At 32.9% G+C, this 24,182-nt stretch overlaps 3 protein-coding genes across 5 annotated transcripts; 1 reads left to right on the forward strand and 2 right to left on the reverse strand.

Moving 5' to 3' along the window:
* Window positions 1-1,366: 1,366 nt before the first annotated feature.
* Window positions 1,367-9,789, reverse strand: LOC148285114 (beta-secretase 1-like). Its single transcript, XM_088230146.1, has 5 exons — window positions 9,544-9,789; window positions 7,295-7,567; window positions 5,467-5,638; window positions 4,590-5,053; window positions 1,367-2,663 (listed from the first exon to the last, which is right to left on the reverse strand). The coding sequence occupies exons 1-5, from the start codon at window positions 9,676-9,678 to the stop codon at window positions 2,229-2,231; spliced, it is 1,479 nt and encodes a 492-aa protein (XP_088086272.1). The 5' UTR covers window positions 9,679-9,789; the 3' UTR covers window positions 1,367-2,228.
* A 1,751-nt stretch (window positions 9,790-11,540) lies between these two features.
* On the reverse strand, window positions 11,541-19,312 carry LOC148285115 (uncharacterized). Of its 2 annotated transcripts, XM_088230177.1 has the most exons (12): window positions 18,490-19,312; window positions 18,178-18,363; window positions 17,700-17,756; window positions 17,518-17,598; window positions 15,717-15,893; window positions 15,184-15,346; window positions 14,863-15,046; window positions 14,450-14,628; window positions 14,185-14,361; window positions 12,696-12,908; window positions 12,176-12,267; window positions 11,541-11,883 (listed from the first exon to the last, which is right to left on the reverse strand). In XM_088230177.1, exons 2-12 carry the CDS (start codon window positions 18,228-18,230, stop codon window positions 11,772-11,774), a joined length of 1,488 nt encoding a protein of 495 aa, XP_088086303.1. In that variant the 5' UTR covers window positions 18,231-18,363; window positions 18,490-19,312; the 3' UTR covers window positions 11,541-11,771. The 2 variants fall into 2 exon arrangements, with proteins under 2 accessions (XP_088086303.1, XP_088086311.1); XM_088230185.1 differs by lacking the exons at window positions 18,178-18,363; window positions 18,490-19,312 and having other exon boundaries at window positions 17,518-17,621; window positions 17,700-17,788.
* Vang (Strabismus domain-containing protein Vang) lies at window positions 19,054-23,451 on the forward strand. 2 transcript variants are annotated; one of them, XM_088230166.1, is made up of 3 exons: window positions 19,054-19,188; window positions 20,523-21,470; window positions 22,047-23,451. In XM_088230166.1, exons 1-3 carry the CDS (start codon window positions 19,097-19,099, stop codon window positions 22,633-22,635), a joined length of 1,629 nt encoding a protein of 542 aa, XP_088086292.1. In that variant the 5' UTR covers window positions 19,054-19,096; the 3' UTR covers window positions 22,636-23,451. The 2 variants fall into 2 exon arrangements, with proteins under 2 accessions (XP_088086292.1, XP_088086286.1); XM_088230160.1 differs by having other exon boundaries at window positions 19,072-19,188; window positions 20,520-21,470.
* The last annotated feature ends 731 nt before the right edge of the window (window positions 23,452-24,182 follow it).

Consider the following 24,182-nt stretch of genomic DNA (forward strand, 5'->3'; position numbering starts at 1 on the left):
GAAATTTTGGCTATAGTGGCTCATCAGTCACTTAGTCACGTATTTACCATCAATATAGATTTCGTAAGTTTTCCATTTAGGTACATAACTTTTTTATAATATAGATAATATGTATTTATTTTTAAGTATTACATTACTAGACTTTTTGTTCATTTTGTATATTTTATACTTAAAAACTACATAATGTTGTTTATCAAAATGTGTACAGTATTTTTACACAGTAAATTAATCACTAAAATAAAGAATCTCTGCGATTTAAAACATAATGAAATAAAAAATAATTACAGTGGAAAATCACAGAGTTACAAGTTATTCAAATATTATAATATCAACAATTCTTATGCAATCTATCATAAATATCTTATGACCTCGAGTTAGTATTAAAGTTGCATAAACCAAATGTTTGCATTATCTAAGGCAGGTGGATTATAAAAATAAAAACACTATATTAAGTTTTATTCCGCTTTTATTTAAAATTTTCAGCAGGGACTGGGTTTATTCAACCGGATAAATTCCTTAGCAAATTCAGCAAAGGTAAAGAATAAGATAACGTAAATTTTGGAAATAAACCGTTTAAAGAATTGCTCGGATAAAATAATGTAAAACGATCAGATAACACAGTTCATTCTCAATTGCTAACAATGATGCTATTCGATAAGAAATTACTGCCGGGAATTTTGCTTTCAGAGAATTATGTAATTACCCGGGGCTGGAGCCTGCATTCGAAGGAACTACCAACCAGCGACCTTGATAGTTTTTGTATAAAATAAATACATAAAATTCAAATACGTTTTTATTGTAAAACTTTATAAAATTATATTTTTTACCCTCTCTTTTTATTATGTACATTGGAACAATACTTAAATTTATATAATTATTATTAAGTTACGCTTAAATGACTTTTATTTAAATTCATCTATTCCCATAATTAAATATAACGATTAACAAAATAAGAATATTATGTTTGGTCTCCTGCCAGTCTGATGACACCCAGTCACTGGTGATAAATAAAAGTGGAATAAAATTAAATACAGTATTTTTATTATTATAATTAAAATCCACCAAGAAATGTCAGTAAAAAAAATAATCATGAAAAAAAATCACAATTTTAAGCTCAGATTTGTGTAAAATTTTCTCTAGCGTAGATTTATAGTTTATCAAACTGAAATGTGTTTTTATGCATTGAAGTATAATAGATTGTCTATATTAATACCATTATTCAAAAATCATATATCATTGTAATCAATTTCAATGCAATTCAAAAAAATATATACATACTCGTAGCAACCATTGCTTAAAATACAAAATTGTAAGGAAAACTAGTTAGTATATTTTGAAAGATACCTCTTATTTTTTAATAAATATATTTTTATATTTTTTTTTCAGATTATACCTTTATTTGTGAAGGCCACTGACGTATAATCAAAATACCAATTAAGACATTACTCCTATACTAGCTACATCTGAAATATAGCAAATTTTTCTTAACCCTCAGCAATTTGAAAAAAATATATAAAGAATCACGATACACATCATGTATGAAAGAAATATACATATTTCCTTAGTTGGAAACTATGTATATTAGAAACACTAGAAACAATAATATTTTGCATGTCAAATATTCCAAATCTAACTATTGCTTTAATTCCCCAATGTCAAGAATGTGTAGACTAGAAAACTCTTCCAGTGACTTGGAGTTTCTCGGGATGGATCTTCATGCGTTTCGCAGATCTCCTGCTAGTGTCAGGAAGAGTGTGGGGGATGCCATGGCTAAACTGAGCTACTGTAAGACTAATTATCTATACCTCGGTTCTAATATACTGTCCTTATTTTCTGTCTTTAGCTTCAGTATTATTTACTATATTTATAAATTATTTTTTGTTCAAATACCATGTGTGTAAACTGTGCAACTTGGCTTAGGCCATTAATAAATGAATGCATAAATGAAAGTCTGTTAAAAAATGAAGGCACAGAATGCAACTACCCACAAATTGAAATGGCATTTTCTTTACGCTAGTAAGGTATCTACTTAATTATACGTCACTGGTGAAGATTGTTATTTTGTATAACTGATTTTCTTGGAGTTTTTAAGGAAGTCACCGAAGTAAAATTTAAAATGAAATCATTGGTTTCTAGAGTTTGGAAAAGATCAGTATTAGGAAAATGTCTGCTCCGGTACGAGAGTTTATGACACAATATCTTTATCACAGCCTCATTAAAATAATTTCCTACGACTCCTCATTGATGAGACTGGCGTGGCTCATAGAGACAGCCGTACCGGACACGTGGTACTTAAAATATTTATTTTTCAGCCACTGGGCGAAGAGATATACAAACATACAGCTTGCCAGGAGAAGCACGACGCACACAATATAAGCCGCAATATTCAGCATGCTTATTCTGACGATTTCAACGTGCGAACACCTGGAGAAAAAGCCCATCTCCAGGTCTGCCAGCTCTGTGGAGGTGTACGGCCCTTGTAAGGAGACATCGGGACCGCAGTCGGACTTCAGGAATCCGACGGTCCGCGCTGTACGGTTGAATATTACCTTGAAACCTTCGAGGGCGGCGACTCCTAGAATGGTTCCCGTCTCTGACGGCTCTATGGAGAACTTGTAGCAGTAGTCGGAGCCGGGCTTCTCATAAACTTGACGGACATACGACTGAAAGAAAAGAACTAGATAATTGGAGATAGCAGCAAACATTATCTAAGTAGATCATAAATGTTGAAACATTTCCCAAAATGATAGCATGAAGTGCTACCAACGCAACAAAAAATAATAAAGTATTTAAATGACCGTGAAATTAAAAAAAAATATTTTGTAACTAAAATGTAAATGTACATAGCGACAGCAACAAACCATCACGCAAAGAAAATAGAACCTCATATCACTTTTTCTTTGCATACAGACCTCGTTTCCTCTACATAATTATATTTTCTCATAAATATTTATTATTATTTATTTATTTCCTTTTTCTGTCATCTTTCTTTTAGGATTAATTACATGTTTAGTGTAATAGTTATGATTTTATTTCATGTTATTTCCTATAATGCTTTATGTATTTGTACTTTTATGTATGAGGAATAGGCGAGTCACATAAAATCAATTGTTCGGAGGTGATTAAACGCATTTAAATTGATTGGGAGTGGGTTGATCCCACCCTACCTGGCACAGTCACGTAGTGAGAATCCAAAATACGCACAGAAATTCTAATATCAGCGGAGGCAGATATTTAAACAATTCATTAAGCGCGAGCTGGGGGCGCTTTTTATCGCTTATAACGGGTCCATAATATCTAGTTTTGAATTGAAAACATGACATAAATAACAGACAGATATAGAAGCCTTCTGGGCGTTTATTAAATAAATAAATAAATTATTCCCACTTTTAAGGTGTCTGTCTTCAAAGAGTAAAAAAAAAGCCTCATTACACCAAATTACAAGTTCTTAAAATACATACATCTGTTAGCATATGGGAAATTAAATAAAAAAGGCTGGGGTTAAAAATTCCTTTGCACGTGGTGATGTGCAAGAAAAAAACGGAATAAACTGAGGTTCAGACATTTGAAATTTAGTAATTCCTTTTCCATAGTTTATAAAAATTAAAATATAATTTAGCCCTGTTATGGCAAAATATTTTTTTAAAATCATAAATACGCCGGCCATCCTACATGCGTGCACCCCCGCTCACTGCCAATAACCGACTAAATCTCTTTCACACAAACGCTGCCCATAGAACAGCGTCTCTGTCTTCCTTGTTATGAGTTTTATCTTCGTGCTCTCTCTTATACAGATTTATTGCTGTATTGGCATCTCATTAATTCTTCGAGGATAAATATTTTTTGTCCTAAAATCAGGCATATTTGTACAAATTTTACTTTCCGAATCCAGTGTGTAAATGTCCATTTTAAGATTACAAAAAATACAACTTCATCATTCAAAAAAATAAGAGAGATATATAAAGTCTCGTATCGTACGTACACTAGTGTGACATCACAGCCACGCAAGAGTTAGTGTTTGCTATCCAGACTACCAATTCTCAGAAAAGGAATAAGGAGTAGGTATTGCATTGTAAAGCTTTGGCAAAAATACTTAATTTAATAAATGTTAGTAAATATTAGTAAATATTAGAAAATAACCACACACCGACTTTTTATGTCTACCGGTTTCGAGACGTACCTGTCTCTTCATCAGGACACTCACTGCATTAAAATGCAAATACTAAAATACACTTTCACCTTTGCCATCATCGTAGTATACATAGTATTTCAAAAAAATACATAAATTACATGCAGATTTAGAGAGGATACATACACCACCATTTCCAAACATGCACTAAAATTAGGTTAATTACTAATATTTACTAACATTCATTAATTAGCACGAATATTTACTAAGATTAATTCAAATGTTTGACCACAAAGTTAATGCTTTGAACATAAATAACATTTAATTTAGTTTATTTTTACGCATTGACAATGGAGCAGTCGTATTCTGAAACCCACGACAAATTCATTTTCATTTAGAGATTTTCCAAAAAATAAATACATAATAAAAACATTGAACAAATAAACAATTATGTACTTACAATTCCTGGCAAATTGATACGAAAATACTCGTCCGCTCCGCTGGCTAGTTCTATATTGATAATCGGCATAAACTCCCACTTCTGTTGTTCCGGCCAGCAGATCGTCTTCTGCTGCAAGAAGAACTCGTCAGGGAACGACCACTCCTGGATCTCATACTCCTTGGTTATCCGCACTGAGGAATTATTGGAGAAAAGCTTCTCTATAGAGGCCTCTCTCTCTCGAGTGATTAGATTGGCCTTTTTGGTGGCCGGGATCAGGTCTTTGACGAAGGCCTTGAAGACGTCACTAGGAAGACGGATGTTGGTGGTGCCGCTGTCCACTATAGACTTGTCAGTGTTCAGGTTACGACAGTCCACATGGACAGGATTGCCTTCGATCAGAAGTGAGGTTATGATGACCTCGTAGAACCATTCCCTCACAACTCGAGCGGTCTGTATTCCGATGTACGGATTCTTCATATTATCTATAATAAATCAAAATAATGATACTCCTAAATATGATGTGTTTGAATTTTTTAACCATGTTCATTTACTACTTTTAAAAAAAAGCAAATGAGTTTCGAGAAGTGAATTTATCATATTACTCTCTTTTCAAAACTTATCCAATATCTTCCTCTCTTAATAAAAAATCTTAAATATATAATACCAAATTCACCATGCAGATAAAATATTAAAAATAATTAATAAAACACTACAATATAAGGTTTTTATTAAATATATGTAATACTTGGGACTTTTATGATTATTATCACAAAACTGACACTATAGAAGTCATCCAAAATTGATTACAATTAAATATATAAGATTCAATGTGACATTTCAATAACATATTTATTTTTAAAAACTAGGTGATGAGGGAGGAAGCAAAAATACTTACTCAGGACTTCAAACGAGCCATAATGCTCATTTGATCTTGGGTTTTTGGAGCCACAGAGAGTGAGAGAGAATGCTATAGTCTTGTCATTGTTTTTCCTCTGCAGAGAGTCGATCCAGGGCTTTACGCTGGAGGAAGGTCGAGCTATAGCGGGGTAAGCCAGGCCCAATATTCCCTAATACAAAAACCACAGGCAGAAATATAAAAACAACAAAAATGAATAAACAATTCACCATAGTGGGTACAAACAGTAAAATATAATGAACATAAAAATGTTAACATAATGTAAAATGTCTAAATAAGTTACTTTGTCTAAAATCGCTAAATTAAAATTACATGAAGACTGGTTTCTTTGTGAAGGCATACAGCAACAGTATAAATGGTGAACACTTCGTTATCTGAACTGCAGAACCTACATCTAGAAGTTTCAGAAAGGTTCATTATTCAATCTACTCAGTAAAGGCTCTAGTGATAAACCTCACTTAATTTCGGCAAAGTAACGGGTGATTTATTTTGTCGTGATAGAACTTTTGAATGGTAATATCAACCTAATGTTGAGATTTTTTTTACTTTATGCTCTGTAACTATACTAAAATTAATAATGAAACGTATTGTGCTCGTACAATGCTTGCAAATTGTGGAGATTTGCTTTAAAAATCAGTGTTTAGTTCGCCAAACATATAGGGCTCTCTGCAAAATCATGACTCAACGGCGTGACAAGTTTAGCGACAATATTATTTCCAATCCTGTTGACTGGCCTCTACGATCAGCGCCGGATCTAACAGGATCTAGCGCCCTGTCACTTACTGAAAAGCGATGGGAATATACACGTTTGTAAATTAATACGAGCATATTATTCTGTATTCTAAGTGTCTGGTTTTTTATGTCAACTGAACCTATGGCAGGTTCGGCTCTGAGCACAATCCTGTGAAGTGACGCCACTGGATTATTTTGTATGGGGCTACGTTAAGTCTATGACCTATGAAAACAAACCAACAACTCATGAAATATTGGAAGCCAATATAACACGCGCCATTTCAGAAACAATACCGGAATCGTTGGAAAACGTGGAGGAAAATTGGCTATGTAACTGCTATTAGCAAGTATCATTACCAAAAAATAAGTGTGTATTTTTATTTTCTCAAACACAATAAAAACATGGTCGTTTTAACAAATATTTGATTATTTTATTTCAATCTAAAGCCGTGTCATGCTTAAAAAACATTAGACACACAAGGCTGCTCGCTTATTTATTCATATTTTTTCCATTATAAACTATGGTTAATAATAAAAATAATGCGACCTTACTGGGGTTACTCGTGCCGAGGACACTTAGCAATATAATTTATTTTTAAAAATATTTTTGCATTTGAGAATAAACAAAGACTTAATAAACAGAAATAATTAACAAAATGCTCAGACAGTTTTAAACACTACATATTTACATCTAATATAAAGTTTATATTTGAAGCACTAACTTTGTGGTTATTCATTATAATAAAATAAATAAAACAACTTTGTTTTTAACCACTAATTTTTATTTTTCACCGACCGGTTTCAAAGCAAACAAGCTTCTTTGTCAAGTTTTACGTTAACTACGTATTTATGTTTATAATTCATTTATATACATCTATATTATTTATATTACAAATCGTACAATGAAAGAACAAAAACATAACATAAGCTATACATTTGTGGAACAGTTTATTCAATATTGGTTTGGGCAAATGAGACAATCCATTTTACTTCTACCTAGCTCCACTTTACATTTTTTTAAAGCCTTTTTAAACATTTTCTAGTTATAATCCAATAAAATTCATATTGGGCATACCTGCCAGTTGGAGCCATTCATGTAGAAACCCTGAGAATCTGTAATAAAAGCAATGTCGCATGTAACTTGCGGGACGGAGTTCAGGGTCGGGAAGTAGACCACATCCGAGGCCAGGTCTCCCGACCACCTTCCCTGGGTGTACAACAGCAGGACCTGCTCATCCAGGTCCTCGTTGGTTGAGGAGTTTCCTCGCACAAAGTACTTGTCTATATTGGGGTGGGGAGCACCAGCGATGGCGAAGTTCGTACTGCCAGTATCCACGAGAACATTAAACTGCAAGATAAACATTTTTTTAAACGCACTCACACATATGCACTCTCACACACATACATACATTCGTTGCACACATACCATAGAAGACATGTTTGGATGAAGGCATTGTTGCAAATTTTAAAATAATATATGTATTTTTTTTATATAAATGAAGATTTTATGTACAGCCCTTTCACATAAAGCCAACTACACTATTTTGAGAGCGAATGAAGATGTTATTTTATCAACACTTATTGTACTGGTGTTTAAAACTTTAACTCCAGATATCTTTGATTTTTCAGTGTATTTGTAAAATTATATTTTTTATTTCTTGCAAAGATACAACACAATTAAAAAAAAAAAAAATGTAATCACTTTTCCAGCAAATGGGTACGTACTTTAATGATAGAATATCCAGAATTTGTGAACTCCCAATAGGATGTAAATTTTCTTGTAATATGAGAATTTATAAACCTGCTAGCAAGACGCTATTTTCTTGAGTATGTAGTGCTTCTATTTTTTCCCAGAGTTTTCGAGTCATGTTTTTTGTTATTATTATTATGGATAACTTATATGGATAACTTAGACGCCATTTTTGTAAAATAATACCTCAAGGGCATTTTACATAGTGATTCTATAGATAAATAAATTTAGTTGAAGCTTTTAAATTTGTAATTTGATTAAAAGAATTTATTTTGTTATTACATGCTACGGATTTATTCAAATGATTTAGAGAACAAGTGGGTTGTAAGCCTTTTCCAAAACATCACTTCACTCTCACAACCTCGCACCACTGCTGGGAGAGCATTCCATGCCATAGGGCCTGCGACTGCAAATGCGCGTTCACCGAACTTAGTGCGCTGTTTACGTAGAGGTATTTTAACCTTTTCTCTTGCCGTACACGTAGCTGATCTAAGCAAAGGACGCCTGTCAGCTAGTTCGTCTGGAATGCATAGTTCCCTTGGATATTCCGGATCAGAGTTGTGCAGTGATTTATAGATAAGCCGACAGAATTGTATTCCACCCTCTGTGGAAAACATAGCTAGTGTAATTTCCAAGGTAGTGAAATTACAGACTCCGTAAATAAGTCTCGCTGCAGCATTTAGTACAGACTGTAGGTGAGTCATTTGCAATTAATCTAGCATGCAATATATTCAATATTGAATTCATATTCAACTATTGGAAATATTCAAACTGCTATTATTCTCAAGCAGTGCAGCATACCACACACCTTCACCCGCATGCGTCGGAAATAATAACTAATATACTGTCAAAATAACAAAATCAACATATTTCATGATACTCTCCCAGCTTTTGCGAATAATCTCTTAGGAATAAATCTCAATTAACAAGTACGCAGGGACAATTTTCTATTGTTTTTAGTGTACAGGAGTTTAAAAAAAAGTAACATCAAATGCAATTCCATCTATTTTGTGTAATTCTATAATTATCGAAGATATATGCATGTGAAATTGTATCGACTAATATCTACAAATTGTATGTTTTCAGGCATGTATCTTTTAACTTACAAAATAAAATAAAATTATATATTTATTCCCAAATAATTCCACTCTGGACATTCTAATATAAGGCTCTGTTAATGCTTAAACTTCCATATTCCCTTCCCAAAAATACTCCCAATCTCTGTTGAAACATCCATCAATTAAATTACACTTAAAGCGGCTTGACTATGGAATATTTTCCCATGCAGTTTTTATTTATTTGATGATGTCAGAGTCACGTTACTTCTTTTTATAAACGTATAATAAATAGCAAAAAATATTGAAGATACATAATTACATCTGTTTTTTATTATCATTCAAGTAAGGTAGTATAATGCAAAATGATTTTAGGCAACCAAGTAATCGGGATGAAAAATAACAAATATGTTTTAGAACGCACAAAAAGATTTAATCGCGACCACGCAGATTTTTTCATCAATTAATTTCATTAACACTGTCGAACCTTTGATATTATATTTTTAGAACCATACTCACTTTTTGTGGAGGAGTTCCTATAGTTACTTCAATTATATATCCTTCTCCCGGCCTTCCCGCCAGATTGTACAAATCACACGACACGGAGAGGTTGAAATAGATTAAATAAAATAAAAATCTGAAGTTCAGTTTCATTTTTTAATGCACTTTCTGGCATTTCTAAGCTTGCAAAACAAATAAATTCATTAGCGATTTTGTAAATGTCACCTGCAGTTTGTTTTTATAACAACTGATTACACACTGACCATCTTTTTATAAAATTCAAACAAAAATGATCCTTAAGCATAATGACAATAGAGATGATTTTTCATATAAATATTAACAAACAACTTTTGTATGGCATATAAATAAAACCAACCATTTTTATTTATTTTTTTGCGTTTTGATTTAGAAATAATAGTTTTTTATATTTGCAATAATTGGATTATGTATTTTATTTAATTGGATTATTTGCAATTATTGGATAATGCTTTTTTAATAATAGCATTTTAAAAAAGCATTATGAAATTCAGGTAGAGGGGGGCACAAGACACACTGCAATAAGAAAGTAAAAGTTTATACCTAATTATCGATTTCAATCGTTTCAATATAATATTACGCCACATTTTTTATTAATAATTATCTTCGAGGCATAAGCTTGTGAATAAAGAATACTTATGACGAAATAAATTATTTGACTTAAATTTCAATTTAAATCAATACAGCTAAAAAATACATGATAAAGCACAATGGAAATAAATAAGAAGAAAATGGTGTTTTAAAATTTATGTTTATTACAATTTAATAATTTATTATAAATTATATAAGTTGTCTATAATAGTTATAAAGAGAAAAATTAATTAACAAATTACAACAGGGATGGAGAATACCTTAAATAAGGGAATATGGAAGTCAAGGCTGTATTCTCCATCCCTGTTGTAATTTGTTAATCTGTCTTTCAATTGCCGGTGAAATCCAGTCTTTTGTCTAGGAACATTTGGACAAACTCAAATATTGTAATGAAACCAACTGGTCTAAGAAGAAGTTTAAAAATTGAAAAATTGTTTTCAGGCGTTGCCTAGTATGTGAAATAATTCAGTCAGATGAATCTCTTCACAACAATAAAGGTTTCAGCTCTTTAACTTCACTAAAATCAACGGATGGAAGAATTGAAGAAATATGGATGTTCAAACATAGGCAAAATGGTGAATGTTACACAGTGTGTAAAGTGGCCACTTAAACCAGCCAATGACAGGTCATAAGCCCTGTAAATGCCTTGACTTCCATATTCCCTTATTTAAGGTATTCTCCATCCGTGTTGTAATTTGTTAATCTTAATGACCCCCGAGGGGGTGAAATCCAGTCTTTTGTCTATGAACATTTGGACAAACTCAAATGTTGTAAAAAAAAATAATGTTTTATCGAGATAAAAAAACATTTTAAAATATAAATTTAGAAGGTTCAAGCAGATGATAACTTTATGCACTTTGTAGCATTTACAATTTTTGTTCAAATTTCATCATCGTCATTCGCTTTCCGCACCTAATGGTGCATAGGGCACTGCATTGGTACACCAATCACAGTGTATCTTAATCATTTTTGCTACATGAAGCTTCATGCTTCACTTGAGCGTCAGGTACCAGTCCAGGGACTATGAAATATTCTAATGTTCACACCTTTTTAAATAAATATTTCATGTCAACCATGTCGGGAATCGAACCCGAGATCTCTCGCATGGTAAGCAAGCGCGCTAACCACTTCACCTCATAGCCTATTTATTATAATTTACATACCTGTATTTTTTTATTTATTTAAAGAACTTATACAATTGCCACCTATGTTATTGACAAGAGTCTTGCACATGTAGGTTGTTAAATAATCCCAAAGCCACCAATGATTTTTTGTGGAGTGATAGATATTAAACATTTTTTATGCAGATGAGATTCTTACAAATATTATATTAATCTACACCTAATATTATACAAATAACCCATCGCATTATAGAAAAACACAAAAAAATATTAAATACTGCAGTTTATTATGTAAAAATATTATCAAAATGTAAAAACATACAAACTTCACAAAATCACATCTACATTCACAAAAACATTATTGTCAAAAGACGATTATAAAATGTATATATTCTCAGTTCAGCATATGATGTGCCAAGGATATTCCTATCTCTGAAATATTTTATTTAAAGAGTTCTTACATTTCAAGCATGCAAAAAAACTATATATAAATGTAATTCAATATTTTAAATAAGCAGTTTCAGGCACTCGAGGACACCATTGCTTGTCAACATGAGATTTTGCATGCAATGCTTTCATAAATGGATGAACCCCTTCCGTAGTAAACTCGCTGAAAAAAACACAAATTTTCATTATCCTTTAATTTTTTTAATTTTCCATAAACATATGCATCTATAGTGGTCTGCGGGTACCTATTTATAAAACAATAATATTTTATCGCCAAGTAAGTAGGTACCTATAAGCGTTTTTAAAATTCTTGAAAAAAAACTTGTAATGCAAAAAAGCAGTTAAGTATAATAATTATGTATGCATATATGAACTATGAATAAAGCTTAAAAAAAAGTCTACATAGATATTGTAATTATAACTAATTTTGTTTGTGTTAGGTATTATTTTCTTACTGTTTCATCAGCTGAACCATTTTCTCGTTAAATTCCTTTTCTTTTATTAAATTGCTCTTGAAATCTGAAAGAAGTTTGGATTTTTCTTGTTCCTGTGAAATAAAAATTGACAAAACATTTATCCAATCTTTAATGAAGTATACCTAAAAGATTTTCTTTTCCTTTTAACCCATTGCACCACTAATAAAGATGACATAATTTGTTTATACAACACACTATTTAATTTTGACACATTTTTTTACTACAATAATATCAAGACTTAATTAATATTTTGTAATAAATAATATGAAATAAATTTTGATTAATACATTTTATTATGAAAGCAGTAACCGAAATATACCTTTTTATGTCATTTTTATGAATAAAGTTATTATCGTTCAGTTTTAATGTAAAAAAAATCACTTCAAAGACAAACCGGCGCATCGCCGGTCTTGTGAGTCGGTGACAAATTGTCCATGGCCGGCGATTCGCCGGCTTTGTGTTGCAATGGGTTAAAGGCGATAATGATTCCTTAAATAACCTTTACTATCTTGGAGAGTTCCATTTGTTCCTCCAAAAACTGTTTATAAGCTGCTTTAGCCTTAGTATCTCTTTCTTTTTCCATTTTCCATTGTTCAGCCAGAAGAAATTCTTTTCGCTTCCTAATTTCTACTTCTTCAGCTGCTTTTTTTGCTGCAGCTTCTGCCTCTTTTTTCTTGTCTTCCATCTGTGCATCACGACCCATCAAAGCTTCCTAGATAAAAGGATGAAAGTGCAGAGTTTTTGATTTCATCGAATCATTTATAAATATATATATTTTTAAATGTGTATTAATGTAAACTGAACATATTTTTTTTCTCTCGTGTTCTACAACTGTTTTTCTCTTTAATATTTTTTTTTATAAGAAACATATTTGATAAACATATTTGCCGCAGCAAATTGGTTTCTTAGAACAGGGATTTACCCATATAGGAACCGATTGCAACATTAGGCATACCTACTAATATTTATGGCTTGCCGAACCCTTTATATATTGAGCGTACTCCTAGTACAAACAAAATTCGTCATTTTGTCTAGTATGAAATGCATCTATAAATAAATAAATGATTCAATTAATCATACTAAAAATACTTAAGGAATAGATTTACAGTCTTTAGTTTTAGAGGAAAGAAAGATAAAGCTGCAATTTCATGAATTTGGATAGCCAAATTGTAAATTGTAGGTTCATAAAAAAAACACAGCATAGTGTTCAATTCCGTTACCCTATATTTATGCAAAATGTACACTAGTTGAATATTAATATTTAATTAAAAATTAATCTTTATATATCTATTAATTTGTACTCAGTACTTATATCTAAGTTAGTCCATTATAAATCATTTTAAAAGGGGGTTGCTCTGAACCTTTAAATGTCGAAAACATTTTTCAACCGCTATTGAGAAGACATAGAGAGATAGAGACACAGCACGTTCAACAGCAACAGATTCAGCATTACATTTTACACATATTTATTTATAAATTTGTATTAACCACTTAGGCTTTACAGTTATATGCAAATTACAACAACTTATTTACTATTGAATGCCAAAATTAATTCAATATTGGAAAATAATTTTCTAGGGAAAAATAATTGTGAATCACATAGTTCAAATAAGCCCATTACAGGTGAAGTGAACCAACTGACAAAACGGTAAAACTTTTATATTAATTTTTTTAACTCTATGAGGTTTTTGTTTCTTTTTTTAACTAAACTGTTTGGATATTTTTAATTAACTTGGATGTTTTGTATATAAAAAACCAGGAAAAAGGATGATATGATGACGGAAATGTTAAATAAGCTATTAGTTTATTTCACTTTTAACATGTCAATTAGTTCACTTTACCTGCAATGGGCTCAAATTTATCACAGAGCACAGAAAATGTTTCGTTTTGTTATCAATGTATAGTCTTAAATAATGTATATGTTGCATATGCATATTTTAAATATACCTGAGATGTCATTATGATTTCCTTAGAACTAATATGCATACCTTTAAGAGGGCTTTACTTTTTCGGGCCAAAAGATTTCTTTGCTTTTCACTTTCTTCGCTCCGTTTCAGTGCCACTTCCATAACCATTAAATCTTCTGCCTTTTCTCTTGCTACTCGTTCTGCTTTTATGGCAGTTGCATGCATTCCATAACTCTCCAACTGCCTCTTCTGATTTTCCTGAATATATAACATATAACTTGAACTACCTCAATAACTGAGAAAGATATAAAAAATAGAAGATGTAATTCGTATTCATTAAAATTACCTTTTGTGCTATCTTCTTCCTGATTTCTTCTTGTTGCTGCTGAAAACAAAGTTTTGCCAAAGAGTTTTCGATGGCCTGTTCATCTTCTTTTTGTTTCTTAGTTGTTTCTTTTTTAGAACAAATTTGCATTTTTAAACACTCTTTAAGTGACATTTTAGCATCGATACATTTTTGAGTGGCTGTTGGAGTAAAATATTGGTGTTTAAATTGTTAATTTAGGCTTATTTAGTATATTTTAGGGATTAAGTCATTTTCTTATTTAGAATGAATTATGTCGCAGTTCGCAATGGGTATTTAAGGCAAAGAAATACTAAAACATCTAGGAAGACATCAAAATGATTATGGACTACTAAAGTTATACCAAATGATTGTTATATTAATAGCACCTCATATTATTAGAAGGTTCCCTTTACCTGTTGTTTCTATTATTTCATTCTTTTTCTTAACCCCTTCTATCATTCTATCAGTCTCCTCTTTATCTATCAAATCCTTTCTGTTTTGCATTTCTCTGGCTATTTGTACTTGAGCATCGAGGCACTTTTTTCTATCCATTTCTTTCTGAAGTCTGTCAGCTATCTCCCTTTCTTCTTTTTCTCGCTAAATAAAATGAAATTTCTCGACTATACTATAAATACATACACGCTATACAAAAAAGGAAAGATAGAAAAACAATAAAAATCAGAACACAATAAATGACCATAAATCATTTAGAATGATAAACTGTGTTAATTTACCTTTGTTTCGGAGTCATTTTTCATTATGTAATACCACATGTTATTAATTTCCTTCTCATGAATTCGTTTATCTTGCATTTCTTTCATCTGTTGCTGTTGAACGTGCTGTGTCTCTATCTCTCTATGTCTCCTCAATAGCGGTTGTATGTCCTTACACTTGGCCCTGAATAAACAAAGAAGGTATTATTCTCAAACTTATCCAATGCAAAAAGGAATGTGTTGTATTTGTACAACTGGCTGGTCACATCTAAGGATTTTGGCGGTCCCTAGAAATATTTGCTTGTAGCAAAATGAAAAAAGCTACCGATACAAGCTATTTGTAATTGGTCTTCGCATCTATGTGCAGTATGAAAATATTCAGTTGAGGCACTAAATTTGATTAAGATAAAGGGGCAAAATACATTTTATTTCTCATTGGGATTAAAGGTACCTACTTACGTACATATGCTGTTAAGTGCACATTGAGTGATAAGTATACATGAGGGGAAAAATAATTTAATACATATTAATATGTTTTTTAAAAGATTTCATACATTTCCAGTTGTAACTTTTTTTGGGCCATTAGGGCTTCTCTTTCCTGAGCCTTTTGTTTTTCGATGGTTTCGACTGAATCTCTTTGCATTTGAATAATAAGATCAATTTTTAACTTTTCATGAAGTTTCAACTCTCTAAACAATTCATTTTCTTCTTCGTCAAACATCAATTTTAATCTGAAAAAAAAATGCATTCAATATACCTACTAATTTTGTAGTTTTCCATTATGAATAAATGTAAAAACTTTTTTCAGGGAAGATTAAAACATTATATCAGAGAAAAAAACCTTTTTAAAAATTGATCAAAAACGCAATTTATTATTATTACAATATTTAGAGTTTGTCCAAATATTTGTAGATGAAAGACTAGATTTCACCCCCTAGGGAGTTATTAAGATCAACAAATTACAACAGAGATGGAGATCATTTTACAAAAATAAACATGGAAGTCTAGAAGAAGTTTAGGAAAGAAATATGAATGTTCAAACAGGCGAAAATTGTGAATGTTAGGAAATGTGTTAAGTGGCCACTTAAACCCCCTGTAAATGTCTAGACTTCCATATTCCTTCTCTAAAATGTTCTCCATCTCTGTTGGGATTAGTCAACAATTAGGAAGTTCATTAGTTTTTAATTTTTTGTTTGTTTTCATATTTCTATCGCCTTTTTATATATTTCTATTTAGACTATCAGAGTAAGCCAAGAAAAAATAATCAGCGCTTTTATTTTTTAAAGTTTTGTAATTTTGAAATTACCCTGCCTGTGACGTCACAAGTTCTATAGCCTAAGAATTCTGATGATTTGTGAGTCGGCTTCTGGAAACCGGAAACCTATCAAAATATTCTATCATTGGTTGATTCGTAAGAACTTGTGATGTAGTTCATTTTAATTATTTTTTTGTACGTTTTTGAGAAACTTCACTGAACAATTAATTTTCCATATCCAATTTTGCGTAACACTGACTTCCTCATTATTATTATTATTATTATTTATGAGTAGCTTTCAGATTATAAGTCGGAAATGCAATCAATGTGTATAAGTACATATAAAAAGTAGAAAAATAAAAAAGGAATTTGTAAACATTAATAAATACATATGGCCGCTTACTGACTTTTCTATGTCCACAGGTATCGAAACGTATGGTGTAATACAATAAAATGTAGACATATAATAAATAAATGTATAGTATATTATACCCATCTTCTCTGAATTCGCAAATCACCGAATCAATTTAATTGTGACTTAAATAAAGATATAGGAGTTAAAATCTTACATACAAATAATAAAGGCTTAAAAGTAAAGAACATGAAAACATTTCACATAAAGAAGGCTTTGAAAAATAATGTCCCTATAACCAATAATCAAATAACTTTTCAATAATGCTCATTTATGTTTCATTGTAATGATCAACCTATGCATACTAAATTCATACTCCTCCCTTAATTTCCTCCTCATTTTTATCAAATATTGCTCCCACAAGATGAAACATTTTTTATTGCAACAAGTTTGAAGTATCAAAAATAAAGGTTTCATCAAAGTTTGCCATAGCAACTATATCTACTTGAGGCAAGTTTGAATCAAACTTATCTATTAAACCTGCATGATATTTGTTTCTACAAAGATGCTACAATATTGTTAGCTTTTAGTAGCGTGTCTCCTATCAGCATGTCGGATTTATATTTTCTGAAAACTACTATGGTAAAGGTGTATAGTAGGATTTGCATATTAGGGTAATAAGCGTCCTGACAAAGAGACGGGTACGTTTCTGGTAGGCAAAGAAAAGTTGTTGGGTACTTGATATTACTTTTTTCTCCTCAAACGCAGATTATCTTCAAATGCTTCCAATCCTTGCGTTACTCTTGAAGCAATATTTCTTACTAAGAATCTGTAAATAATATATTATCATAACTGAATATTATATTATCAGTGTATATTATTAATTTACATTTGAGTACATAATTTATTGCATATATTAAAGTGAAATACCTTTTTTGTGAACTATCTCTTGAAATATCATTGCTCCCCATTTTGATCAAGACTTCCCTTTAACATTAAACAAATAAAACATTAGTCATATGTGTTACTTGAAAGTTTTTACATTGATATTATCTTAGCAACGGTTGTTATGTTTTATTTCTTGAAAAAGAAAGGAACACATTATTGAGTTATTATAAAACGACACGAACTCTTCACCAGGTTAAGAGGATAGAGAGCCATACATACATTTGAAATATAAAATAAACTCAGTTATAAATTACTTAAAATTTATAAATGGCAACTACTTATATATCTTTACAAAATGTATGTATTACCTATATTAATATTGTTATATTTTCTCTATTACGTTATTCATACATATTATATATGGAACTACAATATTTTGAAGCAGCGCTATCTGAACCATAAGTTAAGAGCAAGATATATATACTTCTTTGAAAAAGTTATTTGCATTTTTATGATTTACCCAAATATTTCTATTTCAGGGGGCCGTTTTCTTTTTCTCGTCAAAATAACCATGTAAAAAAATTGGAAACAAGCTATGGTAGAGCGAGGAACCTCGGACCTTCTGATTCAGAGTCCGTGGCATTGCCCACGGGACCACAACCCATCTCAAATCCCTCAAAATCGGTAAAATTGGTGTAAGGATAAACTGTAAGCAAAAGAGGGAAAAGTACAATGTAAAACAAATAATAATTTTTGTTTTTGGTAGTAAATTATCTTTGTATAATATTTGATAGGTGTAAAAAAAAAACAATGAAGACGATTTGATTTTAACCTTATTTTTCATCTTTTGAGCAATGTCTTTTAATTTGTAGTATCCCTCAAAGTATTACAGATTTTCGGGGTGTTTTTAGTTTTTATCGTCTTCATTATAAAATATTGATCATAAAGTAGTACCTACTTGAAAACCGTATACGTAAACGTAATAACATCCCTAAACCATTACAAATTTCAGAGCTACCAACAAAACAGGTATATTTTCGTCTGAAGTTAGTCGCAAAACGGTAAATGCGGGTCCGTTGTGATTTCGTGTGTGATTTAATTGCTTAAATTATTTTATAAGACGCTTTCGGCTTTCATTCACTTTTACCTTATATAAAATTGCTAAAATATTTAATCTTCTTCCCGTTTAGTGCTAAAAACATGATTCGAAAATTGACGTGGAACATTTAAAAATGTGCTCTGGGTGATTAGATTCTTGTATGTGTCAAACCGGTATTTTTTTAGAGCAAGTATTCCCATGTGATTCGCGATATTTAAATACGTTTATTGTATCGATAAGGGCGGAGTAATGGTCGGAATGTGTTTATAATTAAAGGAAGTGTTGGGAGATAGACAGGTCGGCCAGATGGAACGCGTTCCGAGGCCCAGGGATTCGGATCATGGAAACTGAGTCCGTCAGGTCGGAGCTCAGCGCCCGATCGAGGCGATCCCGCGGCCACAGGGACCGCCAGCACTCCCACAGGAGTAGCAGGTGACTATTTATAATTATTCTATAATGTTCCCTTTATTTTCATTTACACGAGTAAATGATATTACATTCACAAGACTAATGCACAAGTCATTAACCCGTCCTTTCCACTCAACTGTCAAAGTATGGATTGTTATGTGACTGGAATTTCTATAATAAATATGTAAATTGACCTTCTTAATTCCATAAACGTATATTTTTGTTGTTATTTGATGGTTATAAATAAGTAATTGAGTTACTCCCAATGAATAGCCAGAAAATGTTTCTGGAAATACACTATTTAATTTTTTTTTAAAAATATTTAAAACTCTTTATTTTTTTAGTTTTAATTTTAGAACTCAAAAGATATGAAATATGTCCTTTCAAAGTATGTACCTGCAGTTAATTTGATATTTATATTTTAATTAAATATTTAATATTTCTATTTTAATTGGAAATTTGATACTTCTTCTGCATGATATTTCTATAGGAGCATCCCAATACATTCCATTAAGTATACTTACATATCTTAAATAGGAATTCTATACAATTTCTCTCTTCAATCTGTTCCTCATGTCTGAGGATGGCGATCATGCCTGACTCCAGGCATGCCTCACCTGTTGACAGTCTTCCTCCATCTGGGTCCCGATTACAATTGGAAGTTAACAGAGTTATCTTCGACTGTCTATATAGAAAAACCGATATTTGTTTATGGAAATGATTATATTTGCGTGAATTTTGCAAGTATCTTCGCCGGTAACCTATAATTGAACATGTTTAGAAGAAAAAAATGTATGTATATTCACTTTTCATACAGAAAACTTAATTTTACTTTGTAAATAAATGTTACCTTCCCATTGTGATAGGGGCCCTAGAACGGTCTTGTGCTCTTCTGCAGGCATTTGTCAGTGATAATTCTAATAATTTTGAAAAAGCCGCTCCGCTTTTAAATCTTGTCAGTTTTAAAACTTCCTAGGAGAATATTTTTCTCCAAACTATCAGAGTTCCCCCTGGAAATTTGTCCAAAGAACTGCAGGATTCTTCTCTCGCACATGGATGTAAGTCTTTCTTTTGTCTAGTTCCTGGAGTATGGATATATTTGTACGTATGGCTGTCCACGGAATCCGCAGCATTCGCCGCCAACACCACAGTTCGAAAGCTTCGATTTTTTTCTTTTCAGTTTCCCTCAGTGTCCAACATTCCACACCGTACATGAACACTGAGAAAACATCAAGGCCTTCACCAGTCTCTTTTTGGTGTTAATGGTTATACATCTGTACACTTGTGTATCACAATTTATATACACAAGAAAAACTGTTAGTAGAAAAGAGATTTTTTATAAAACCTTGTTTTAGAAGCTGTAAATCGCGAAACAAAGATTTTGACGATTCAATGGCGCCCTTCCAAACCAGTGTCAACATTAACCCGGAGAATGGGAGAGACGGACAAGAAGTCATCGAGGTACAGATCCTCCCGCAGGATGAGAACTGGGGGGAGAATACCACCGCCATCACCGGGAACACCTCCGACAACTCCCAGTCGATAGAAGACGTCAGCACCTGGCCCCCAGACGAAGGAGAGGGGATCTCCTATCTATGTCGGAGGCACCTGGCCACCGCCATCACTCTAGTACTCTGCTCCATCGCGTTCATCAGCCCGATCGTGATGGTCGTGCTGCCCAAGCTCGGAATTCTCGGGTCCTCCGACGTGTCCATCCTGACGAACCAGGAGCGGGCAACGCTAGCGGAGTGCGGAGCGGAATGCCGCGGGGCTCTTGCTGGACTGGCGTGCCGTCTCGCAGCGTTGGGGGCTGGAGGATGGGCGCTTGTCTTCCGCTCTCCCACTGCGCGATTGCCGAGGGCTCCTCTGGCGAGGGTCGCATTGCTCTTGTTACTCGCCCTTTGCACTTTCACACACTGGCTCTTCTACCTGGCGGCTGCGGAAGGGGAAGACTTCGGAGGAGAATATAGACAGCACGTCAGCGCGGCGGGAGCGCTCGCTGACACTCTGCTGTGTGTTCTCGTTGCCACGGCGTTAGTCGGCGAAGTCCGCCCTTTGCAACAAGCCTTCTGCATCAAAGTAATCCGCTCTCCCGACGGGGCTAGTAGGTCCTTCTCCCTCGGTCGCCTGAGCATCCAGTCTGCTGCGGCGGCCCTTCTGATGCGGTACTATGCAGAGTTCCCTGTGTACAATCCTTACCTGGAGAAGATCCCCCTGTCCAAGTCTCAGAGGAAAGCGCAGTCAAGTTTCAAGTTCTACGATGTGGATGGTGCCAACGGTACTTCGGTGCAGTCTACCCAATCCAGGTTGGTAGTGTATTAACTTTACTTGTTAACTAGTTTCATTAAGGTGGATTTATTTATAAGTGCATTATATTAAACTATGTTCTACATTTACTTGAATTAATTGTCATTAACAATTTTTTACTAATTTACCAATATTATTTAACTTTATACAAAAAGAAACCTATAATTTTACTTTTAGCATATTTGATTTTATTGTGTGAATCTGTGTTATTTTTTAATAAGGAAAATATTTTTATTTTAATTTATTTCAACAGAGAGGGAAAACATTTTTGAGAAGGAATATGGAAGTCCAGGCATTTACAGGGCTTCTGACCTGTCATTGGCTGGTTTAAGCCCTTGACTGGTTTAATGACTGTTCTCAAAAATGTTGTCCCTCTCTGTTGAAATAAATTTAAATATGAATAACTCCCTGGGGAGGAAATCCAGCTAGTCTGCAAGCATTTGGACATACTCTTGAAAATATTTTTTTTTGAATTTTTTAAATCTGGACATTAAATTAGGAAAAAAAAATTTTTTTTTCCTAATTTAATGTGCCGAAAATCTTATACATATTTACGGTTATTAAATTTTTTTCAGATCTGTACTATCCGCTTCTGCACGGCGACGCGATTCTGCTCACAATGAGCGTTTCTACGAAGAACACGAATACGAGAGAAGAGTCCGGAAACGCAGGGCAAGATTACTCTCCGCCGCTGAGGAGGCCTTTGCGCACGTCAAGCGAGTCAGGAACTGCGGAAACGGAAACGGCGGAGCGCGGCCTATGGAGGCTCACGAGGCCGCCCAGGCAGTGTTCCCGTCCCTCGCGAGAGCGCTGCAGAAATACCTCCGCGTAACGAGACAGCAGCCGAGACACTCCGTGGACTCGATACTCGGCCACCTCGCTTGCTGTTTAGCTAGAGACCTATCTCCCCGCGCATTTCTCGAGCCGTTCCTCGGCGGTACCGTAGCCCTGCCGCATAATCGGGGCCCGCAATCGTGGGCGCTCGAGACCTCTTCACCGCCAACGTCTCCACTCCGCGACGGCCACATATTCCAGCTTCGCCAAGGCGATGTTTGTTTGCTCTGCTGCGTGAGGTGTCTGCCTCAATTAACAATTTCGGAAGAAATCCCCGATCCTGCCACAGAAAGATTTGTGTTGAGACTTAATTCGGAGACATCCGTCTGACCTTCGCCTCCCGTTCTCCCGCATCGCCTCGTCTGACTAAATTCTACGAATTAGCGTCGTAACTAAATTATGGAAATTTTAGTTGAGAGCATACGGATACGGAACTAAATTTTGATTCATCGTAAACGATTAAGTAGTAAATAACCAAAAAACGATATATCCAATATCTTTTACATTTATATACTATGTAACATGATAATTGTGGTTTTGGCCAATGTGTATTTTTACATGGGAAAATTATAAACAAAACGTACTTAAAAAACGAACTATGTTTTTATAAGCTTTAAGAGAAAATATTTATGTGCATTTACATTAGAAATTAAGTTATTCTGAAAGGATTTGTAATCTCATATCAATAAGTATAAATATAATTAGTGATGAATTATCGTACTATGGTATTATTTTTTCTTTTGTCATGTAAACTTCATTGATATTGCTTGCGTTGTGTTTAGAGATACTTAATTATCATTAGAATAATATACATTTTAGATTTGTTTCAGACTTACAACGAATACTCAAATTAATTTATTAAATATTTTCTCATCACTTTCGCTTATCATTCCACTTGTTTTATGATAATTATATTCACAAACTAAAAAGACTGTCCTGTCATTTTCACCACTCAAAATAATTAGATTAATTTTAGTCAAATGTCGATTCACAAATTGAAATGTTTTCCTTCTTTGAGAAAAATGTAATTTTGTAAAAAGTGTACAAATTTTTTTTATGTTCAACCAATGTACAAATTAATTATGTGTTGTGAAATAAGATAATTATAATGATTTTATTACCTACTTTACAAGGTAGCCAATAAAATATATTCTAATAATATAATTATGCATAAATATAAACAGCCATTATTATAAGCATGCTATTACTGTATTTACTAAATTGCTGTCAGTTTGTTGACAGCAAAATTCATAGATTAAACAAACATTGAAAACACGCTAAACATGGCTTCCCAGAAGCCGGAAATTGATTGTCTATTCTAAACAGCCGTTGACCAGAACCTATGTTTTAAAGTAATTAATTTTTATACATTTTTTCGTGCATCTTTACCGTACAATTAAATGCTCTAATTTTTAACATGCTTAAGAAAACATGGTTTTCATCCAGTTTCCCACTGCGCTGAACTTCCACATCTAGTTTTTCATCATACACGACGGCATATTTCTGAGTAGTGTCACGTCTGATGAAGGCACGGAAGGCAGTCACTCCAATCCACTCCATGTTCGCGCTTGTAGTTTCTCTATTTAATTATAGATTATAGGTCATTGCTTTTTATTATCGGCAATGATTTTTAAGCCCCTTTTTACATTTACAACTTTTACAAATATTTTAAATTGTAAGTGATATGATGCGCAAAGGTATTGAACTTTTTTACATTGGAATTTTACAAATTTGTACATAATAGTGATTATATTTAAATTTGAAAATTGTGTGAATTATGAAATGTATTGCGTAAATGTAACTCGTTTTTGAAAGCATCAGCATCGTGGCTCTCCATTTAAATTACGTATAAAAATATGTATGTAATATGTACATAC

This window comes from Micrasema longulum, unplaced genomic scaffold, assembly GCF_059751315.1.
Source record: "Micrasema longulum isolate JH-2025_06_02 unplaced genomic scaffold, ASM5975131v1 h1tg000059l, whole genome shotgun sequence".
Taxonomy (NCBI): Eukaryota; Metazoa; Arthropoda; class Insecta; order Trichoptera; family Brachycentridae; genus Micrasema; species Micrasema longulum.

Bases quoted from the DNA above. Each gene is read 5' to 3' on its own strand.
- LOC148285115 (XM_088230177.1), bottom strand. From the start codon at position 18,230: ATGGTTATTTTGACGAGAAAAAGAAAACGGCCCCCTGAAATAGAAATA. The intron at 17,757-18,177 runs GTAAATCATAAA...TTAATGTTAAAG, and splicing joins CCTGAAATAGAAATATTTGG to GGAAGTCTTGATCAAAATGG. The intron at 15,347-15,716 runs GTATGAAATCTT...TTGTTTATTCAG, and splicing joins AAAAAGTTACAACTGGAAAT to GGCCAAGTGTAAGGACATAC.
- Vang (XM_088230160.1), top strand. From the start codon at position 19,097: ATGGAAACTGAGTCCGTCAGGTCGGAGCTCAGCGCCCGATCGAGGCGA. The intron at 19,189-20,519 runs GTGACTATTTAT...ACCTTGTTTTAG, and splicing joins CACTCCCACAGGAGTAGCAG to AAGCTGTAAATCGCGAAACA. The intron at 21,471-22,046 runs GTTGGTAGTGTA...AATTTTTTTCAG, and splicing joins GTGCAGTCTACCCAATCCAG to ATCTGTACTATCCGCTTCTG.
- LOC148285114 (XM_088230146.1), bottom strand. From the start codon at position 9,678: ATGAAACTGAACTTCAGATTTTTATTTTATTTAATCTATTTCAACCTC. The intron at 7,568-9,543 runs GTGAGTATGGTT...TTTATCTTGCAG, and splicing joins TAGGAACTCCTCCACAAAAA to TTTAATGTTCTCGTGGATAC. The intron at 5,639-7,294 runs GTATGCCCAATA...TTTTTGTATTAG, and splicing joins TGAATGGCTCCAACTGGCAG to GGAATATTGGGCCTGGCTTA.